Here is an 8,446-nt window from a genome sequence, read left to right on the forward strand (position 1 = left end):
ATTATTATTGAATGTGCCACATTATTATTATTATTATTATTATTATTATTATTATTATTATTATTATTATTATTATTATTATTGACTGTGCCACATTATTATTATTATTTTTATTATTATTATTATTATTGAATATTCCATATTAGTCATAAACCCATGTTGTTTCTATGTGATGAGTCTGATGAGCGCATGCAGCTTCTTCACGTGCACATGGCGTAGCTTTGTCGTGTGTGTGTGTGTTAGTGCAGTGTGCAGATGTGCGACATCTGGACCAGATGTTAGTGGGCCACAGAGACACTAATCCCCATGATGTCTGGCCTGCTTTTATCCATCAGAGCCTATGGATGAAAGGGGCGGGGCATTGTGTATAAATGCAAACGGTATAATATGATGATATTTAATGTATGTGATATAATGGAGCAGATTTGATCCTGTTTCAGCTCTTACTTCATATTAATGGACTGAGGAGCTACAGCACACATAGGCAACAGCTGGCCCGGGGGCCACATGAGGCCCCTGGTCTAATTTTGTATGGCTCTCAAAGTAAAAAAAAAACACAAAAGACTTCAAGAACTCACAAAATGGCAGAAACAAATACACAAAATGACTAAAAAAAAAACTCACATAAATTACTCAAAATGCAAGAAACAAAGACAGAAATACATAAAATGACTCAAAAATTACCAGAAAATATAATAAATTAATAAATACACAAATGACTCCCAAAACAAAGAAACAAAGACAGAAATACAGAAATTGAGCAAAAAAATATGCAACATGACTCCAAAAACACAAAGAAACCCAACAAAAACATAAAGAATTCATAAAAAAAATATTAAATACACAAAATGATTACATTAAACAAAGACAAAAAAACACATTTGCAGAAATTGTACAGAGGCAACAAAAACATTAGTTAGAAATGTACACATCAGAAACTAACAAAAATAGAAAAAATGAACAAAAATGTAATAAATAAATAAATACACCAAACACATTAAACAAAGACGAAAATAAACAACATTTGAAAAACAAAGTACACAAAAACTCTAAAAATACACAAAATGACAACAAAAACATTAGTTACAAATGTACACGTAAATAACAGAAAAGCACACAAAATGACAGAAGAAATACACAATACTTGCAAAAAGTAAAGAAAATAACAAAATTCAGGAAATGACTCTAAAAACACTACAAAGATGAAATTACAAAAAATCTCCAAATTATATACAAAATGACAACAAAAATAAACAAATTGAGCAAAAAAGATTAAAAAAAATAAAAAATTACTCCAAAAAACAAACAAAAATAGAAAAAATAGAAAAAATAAATAAATGCAAAAAATGACTCCCAAAACACAAGAAACAAAAACCAAAATACACAAAATGAGCAAAAAAATATACAAAATGACAACAAAAATACACAAACTGACTCCAAAAACACACCAAATTACAGAAAAATGACAAAATACTTGGAAACTATACCAAAATACCAAATGCATCCCATTCAGGAAAACTTTTCCTCTCTGTTTCAGCATGTCACACATCTCAGTATCAACACTGACCATGGGATCTACACATGTCTCTTTGTCTTTAATTAACAACCTGTGTGTTCTCCTCAGCATCCCACACTTGTTGCCCGACTACATCCAACAGCAGCACAACCCGCCGCCCTTCAACTACTCCGACCCGGCCCTGCAGTACATAACCCACGTGAGCCCACGGATCATCGACCACATCACACCCAGACACCCCAGGCACCACCTCAGATAGCACCACCTCAGCCCAATGCAGCGCTCTGTGTATTTTATAACGACAAGACGGATGACTCTTATTTATATTCTAATAAACATGTAATTACACTCCCAGTGCTGCGTGGCTGAGGGAAAACTCTCTTTGTGCCTGAGCGACAGTTTGTAGTGAGAATCTGAGCCAGCACAACTGGACCGACTGTGGACTGGAGACGCCGAGGAAGGAAGACACTGCAGAGGTGTTTTAGCTTCCAGCTGAAACTAAGCCAACAACTTCCCTCATAGCAACATTAGCACTTTACACAATACTTAATGTGAGGCTCACTTCTTCTTTATGTGAATAATATAATAATTATACATATATTAGAATTCTGTTTCTGCAAACATTCAACATGTTCTGTCATAACATTATTATAAAAATGACATGCCACTGTTATGAGAAACTCTTTCTCTACGCTGTGTTTCAGTGTATAATTGGGTCATTCCATAATAAATGATTATAAGACAGATATACAAACTACGATGGCCTCATGTAAAGGATTCTCAATATCGGAGAATGGTGAAATAACCCGGATAAAAAAATAAAATAAAAATGTATATCGCATCATAACCTTTATATTATAAATTAAAACAGAGATCAGATTTTTTTCTCACGTTCCCATATTTCAAGAGCGTGTCACCCAAGAACCAATGCATATATGTGACTAATCATGAGTGACGTGAACAGTCTATGTTCATAGCTCTAAGCTGGTCACAGGGAGCTGAGACATATGCTAAGTAGTTTACTGAAGTACCAAATATGTTCCAGACCCTAATCCCCAAAAACACTTTTCCAGTTTAGAGGAGCTGACATGTCTACCAGATAGGATGTATAGCAGATATTTTTATTTAATCTGAGAGCGTAGGTAGAGCTGTAATATTAAACCATATTTCAGATATACTGTACGTTACGCACTGATTTTAAATAAAGATTAACAGAAAAAGTTTGGATTGCTTTTTCCCTTTCAGAACGCCAATTCAGCGTTTTTTGCCATTAAAGAGAATCCCTTTACTTAATGAGTTTTCAGATTCTGCATGTTGTAATTTAACCTAAAATATGACATTTGACCAGTATTTCATCACACTGTTACAGATTAAATGGTTTAAATGTGTGGATATCTTTTTTATTTTTGAGTTGGACTTCTTTGAGTATCCTCAGCAGCTTCACAGTCATTGGAGACACCTACGAGGTGTTGGTGATGAGGAACAGCTGGGCAGAAGTTTAGAAAGGGAGGAGCTTCAATCTTCTCCAATCAGTGGAAAGGCTCAGCACCCTTAGGTGTTGGGTTGTGGGTCAAAACACATTTTTTGTGGATTTCAAATTCATTTTTTGAATAAACTTTTCCAAGCATCTGAATTTCTCCCATCTTTAGTGACTCCCAGTGTCTTTTATTTTGGGTTATTTAAGTTGGTGAGTGACATCAGTAGATAATTAGAAAACATTTTCACTTGTTCTCTTTTGATTGGTTGGTTCTGGTATCAGTTCTGTTTTTGGGGAAACGTAATCGACTCATTACCAACATACCTCTTACTTTAAGAACTATGTTTCCTGCAAAGTAAACCTAATAAAAGCTGCATTTGAGTAAATCCAAGTTGTTTATCTCTAAAATATGAGTACACAGTCGAGCCACTACTATGAAGTGAAAATCATGCAAAAACCTCAAAAAAGCACAAAACATGTTTAACCCTGGATTTCCACTGGATGCGTATCTGCACCTAAACTGCTCCGCTGCGTGACTTCAGTGCAATCTGCGGTCGAGCACTCCCCACCGCCTCCGTTTACTGCACATCTGTCGCTAATTCACGTGTAGTCGCGCGATATACATGTGTGATTCAACCATGGATATATGCAATATTTATATGTGAAATACGATTTTAAAAATGCTCAGATCGGGCCAACCATGGTATCAACGGAAAGGTCTGGTCCCCCCGAATCCAAATAAGCAAAATATGGTTTTTGGGTAGAGTCCGAATTGCGTTCGCTAGAGCCGAAAAGCACAATTTTATTGCCAAAAAAAAAAAAAAAAGTGTTTTTTCGAAAATGTGGTATCAGCGAACAGGTTTTATTCCCGAGTCCGAATATGTGCTCGGTTTTTGGATAGAGTCCGGAATCGGCCCATTGGTGGTCCTGGAAGGTCGGTGTTTTCCCCTTGAACACGTAGTATTTTATTTTGAAAATAATCCGGATATTTTATTCTGTGTCTATGTACCACTTCCTGTCTCACACTGCAGCACAGCTCCAGCGTCCAGCAAAAATAGAAGTGCTGCGTATTTGCTGCATATAGCATGACTCAGCAGTGACGGTGCTGTGCTGGAGCAGATTTGCATGTGGTGGAAATTGACACATTGACTTTAATGGAAACCTCTCAGCTGCGTTGCAGTTACGCATCCAGTGGAAAACCAGGGTTACGCACGTCGCATCACATGATTTCCAACCAAACTTAGTTTTGTTTGAAAATACAAAACATCATTCACAAGCTAACGTGTTTTGTTTTGCAAATATGAAATGCACCTATTAAACCAACAAAGCATGTTTTACACAAAAAAACTAGATTAATACGTTATGGCCTGTACTACGAAGCTGGATTTCCTCTTATCGCGCTAACTTCCAGGATTTATTCTGTGTATTCTGTACTACGACGCTGGCTAACTTCTTTCTGGGCTAAATCGCCATGGTAACTTAGGCTGAGCACCGAACCTGGTCTGGACCAGGTTTTTTGATTTGATTCGATTTCATTTTATTTCGAACATGAACACAACAGCAGTGTTTCTCGCAATAAAATAATAATAATAATAATAATAACAATAATAATAATAATAATAGTAATTGGGCGTGTTTGTGAGTTTTTTGGCATGATTTTACCTCCGTATATTTTGTCCAACTCTTATTACCAAATGTAAACTCCCTGCAATGTTTCTTCTGGTCACACACACACACACACACACACACACACACACACACACACACACACACACACACACACACACACACACACACACACACACACACACACACACACACACACACACACACACACACACACAGGGAGAGTAGACTTGGTTCAAGGACAGGTGGGGGGCAGAGGTGTGTGTGGCTGCTAAAACATCTCCTGTCATTTTCTTACTGCAGCTAAACCAGGAAGTCTGCAGTGCTTCTACATGTCATCTGTTTCACTCACTCTATGGATGGTTGAGACGATAATGAGGGTCACATCTTTTTTTAAAAATCCAGACCTACTGTACATCTCCTGACACGCGTGATGGACTAAAAACACACCTACAGATGTTTACACAACAGAAGAAATGATAACAAGGAAATAAGGTCCCATTGGGCAGGGGTTAGTTTTTCATTCTGATTGGTTCCAAGTCACGTCTGAAGCTGCAGTTTTTAAAACTCACTGCAGCAGACGAGTTGGAGGCGAGCCAACGTGAGAAAGGATGGGATGAGGAAGGAGAGAGTGTAGGACAGAATAAATCTACACATTTGACACTAGGGCTGTACATTGCCATGAATATGACAATGTACAATTCACAATTTGCATGTCACAAAACAATATATCCCGATACCAAGCAATACGATATACAATGCAATATCAATAATTACAAATGTCACCTTTACAAGTAAATACTATGAAATACAATTTATTTTTTTTCTTTTACTTACAAGAGAGTAAATGGTAACTAACTGTAATTCAACCACAAATATCAAGTATTATGTTTATCAAACTGTCAAATTACGTTTTTCCAAAAAAAGTTTAACTTTTGCTACGACAACAGATTCTGATTATGTTAAATTCTTAAATTCTTCTTCTTCAAAAAAAAAAACTAACCACATACATCTATAAAAGTGCCCAGTATGTGTTGTGTTCTGAAAGTTTATCCTTCTCCAGCCAGTAGGGGGCATAGTGGGACTGTTTTGCTTTAGATCTGCCAGGAAGTAGAGGGGAGGAGAAGAAGTGTGTGTGGAGATGAATGTACGCCGACAGTAAAGAAGAAACAACGTTATCCTCTCTCCAGTGATTCTTTAAGTGTTTACATTCTACAAATTCCACAGTATGTTTTATCAATATGAAGTGAAATCAACTTCTAGCTAAAATTGTTTACGTGATTATTTTCATTAAACTTAAAAAAATCGATTTTGACAATTTTTGGATCGATACAATAATCATGCGGTTAAATATTGCCATATATCACCAAATCAAATGTTTTTTCTTGCACACTTAAAGTCTGTGTAAAGCAGAAATAAATGTGTGTTATAAGTTTGTCACGCCACAGAAACGTGTCATTGACCACTGAGCCAAATTTGAAAGATGAAAAAATCGCTAAGTACATAAAATTAGGTCTCAAAATCATTCAAAAACAAGCACTTCTCTCTGTTCTGAGACGCTGGGGGCGTGTCAGTTAGAAGCACCGCCTCCTTACTGTGTCTTTGGAAGAGAGCAGCGTGAAAGCGGCTGCAGCGTCGATAGTGCTTCTCCCATTGGTTTTCCAAAAGTGCTCGGATCCAACCAATCAAGGTGTCGGCGGAAAGGTCTGCTCCGCCCGAGTCCGAATATGTGCATCACTTCTGGGTAGAGTCAAAACTGCGCCCGCAAGAGGCGAAAAACCAAATCGTGGTGTAAAAAAATTGCTAATTTCATGGAAAATGTGGCACCAGTGGACGCGTTTTATTCCCCTGTGTCCAAATATGTTGTTTGTTTTTGGCTAGAAGCCGAATTGCGCCCGCTGGAGCCAGCAGCAGGGTGGGGTTTATGCTAATGATGGCTCTGTGACGTAACGCGGCTATGATATCTGACCCGCCCATTAAATCCTGAAGACAGAAATTTGGCTTTTTACATGTTTTAAGGAATACATGTTATGGTTTGTTCTGTGCAGTGCCTTCCCACTTTGTGTGTGTGTGTTTCTGCCTGCTCCTCTGTGGGTTTCCTGTAATCAGCGGTAGGTGTGGCAGCCAGGTTTTCCTCATCAGCTCATCAACCTCCAGTGCATAAAGACCAGACTCTACCTCCACTCAGTGCCGGATTATTATCTACCCCAGTGGTATCGTACCCTCAGCTCTCAGTGAAAGTAGTGTTTCCCATGGTCTTTGTTCTCACCTCCTCGTGTCTCCTTGTTCCCCAGCGTTCTGCGATCCTGCCTGCCTGCCTGCTACTCTTCTGCTCCACACTCATCTCACGTGTTTGGGACTTCGGGATTGTGACTGGGATCACCACTCACCTCACCGCTCACTGAAGAAGGACTCTGCACATTCACCTCACTTGTAAATTAAATCACTTGTTCACTGTTAACTCTGTCTCTGAGTCGTGCGTCTGGGTCCAAAACATTATACACACGGTGTGTATCGTAACAATACATTTATGATCTATTTAATGTGTTTACAAGAAAATGGTTGAATTTGCTTCACATGGACTTTAATAGCCACAGTATATATACTATACATAAACACAAACTCCTATAATACCTAAAATATAATTTGCTAAATTACAATAAGGAGTTAATGAGTTAACTCTGTCAACATGAGTATAAAGCCACTGATGAATTAAATAAGTCAAATTTGTGCAAAACAGTATTTCCAGAAAACTATATAAAACAAGTTTGGATGAATGTTTTCCACATTCCTGAGATTTCAGACAAATGTCTCGGTTCCACCGGGTAAAAAAAGGACTCAGAGAGGCTCTTGACATCCGCTCATTGAATCTCAAATTATGCCAAATTGATTTTTTTCTTACAGCCTTACTTGACTCGCACGATGGTGGTGATAAGCTAACACCTAACTCTGTATCATTTGATCAGCACCTGATTGAAACAGGCAGTGAATAACAGGCCAGACCAAATCCTCTTATAAGATTTAATGCCAATAATCACAATGTAACTTTGGAAAACAAGTGTTTTCTCACTAACGTCTCCTGGAGAATGCACAGTGGGATGAAGTGTTTAGTGCAAGGCTGTAAAACTCTGACTGGGAGTAGTTTGTCAGTGACTTAACAATAACCAATGACCAGGAGTGCAGTATAATAACATCATATATAATCATGTTCTAAGACTAAGATCTAAGTCAGTTCTTCATCGTGTATCACTGAGATCAAACCTCAGGGTAACTGTTACACATCATCAGTGTTTGGATACACAGACATACAAAATACTTTAAAAAATCCATTCAAAGAAGTTGTATGTGTTTTTGGTTCTACCTTGTCTGCACATGCTGTCGAAGGTCAACAATACATGTAGTACAATCTTTTTACAACAGCAATGCATGTTTATTATTGCAATGAAACAAAATGAAACTTTTATTTATATTGCTTAATTGTGACCATCACCAGCCCTGTACTTTTTTAGAGGGAGAATATAAAAAGAGAGGGCAGTGTTACACTTTGGTCAGGGGGAATGGAACAGGGAAGAGGGAGTTAGGGTAGGACAGTGGTAGTGGTGTAACAATACATCGCTCCACATCGATACATCGATTCATTAATAAACGATCCAAAAACATTGATGAACAATGAAAACATCGATCAACATCGTCATCTTTAAGAAATGCCTTTATTTTGAAATTCACATAGCACGTCTGTTTGTCCGTGCCACCATTTCCTGCGCTGGGATGGTGGCATAACGTACAAAATGCCACGCGACAACAAAGCCTTGCAACCCCTGCTGCCG

The 8,446-nt window shown here is 37.9% G+C and overlaps 1 protein-coding gene across 3 annotated transcripts in view; it reads left to right on the forward strand.

Moving 5' to 3' along the window:
* Positions 1 to 2,762, forward strand: part of LOC114477309 (fibrillin-1) — a 57,722-nt gene extending 54,960 nt beyond the window's left edge. For all 3 annotated transcript variants that reach the window (XM_028469575.1, XM_028469576.1, XM_028469577.1), the window contains one exon: positions 1,625 to 2,762. In XM_028469575.1, coding sequence (XP_028325376.1) covers positions 1,625 to 1,775 — 151 coding nt within the window. In that variant the 3' untranslated portion in view covers positions 1,776 to 2,762. The remainder of the gene's footprint in view (positions 1 to 1,624) is intronic.
* Positions 2,763 to 8,446: the final 5,684 nt, after the last annotated feature.

Source organism: Gouania willdenowi, chromosome 15 (assembly GCF_900634775.1).
Source record: "Gouania willdenowi chromosome 15, fGouWil2.1, whole genome shotgun sequence".
Taxonomy (NCBI): Eukaryota; Metazoa; Chordata; class Actinopteri; order Blenniiformes; family Gobiesocidae; genus Gouania; species Gouania willdenowi.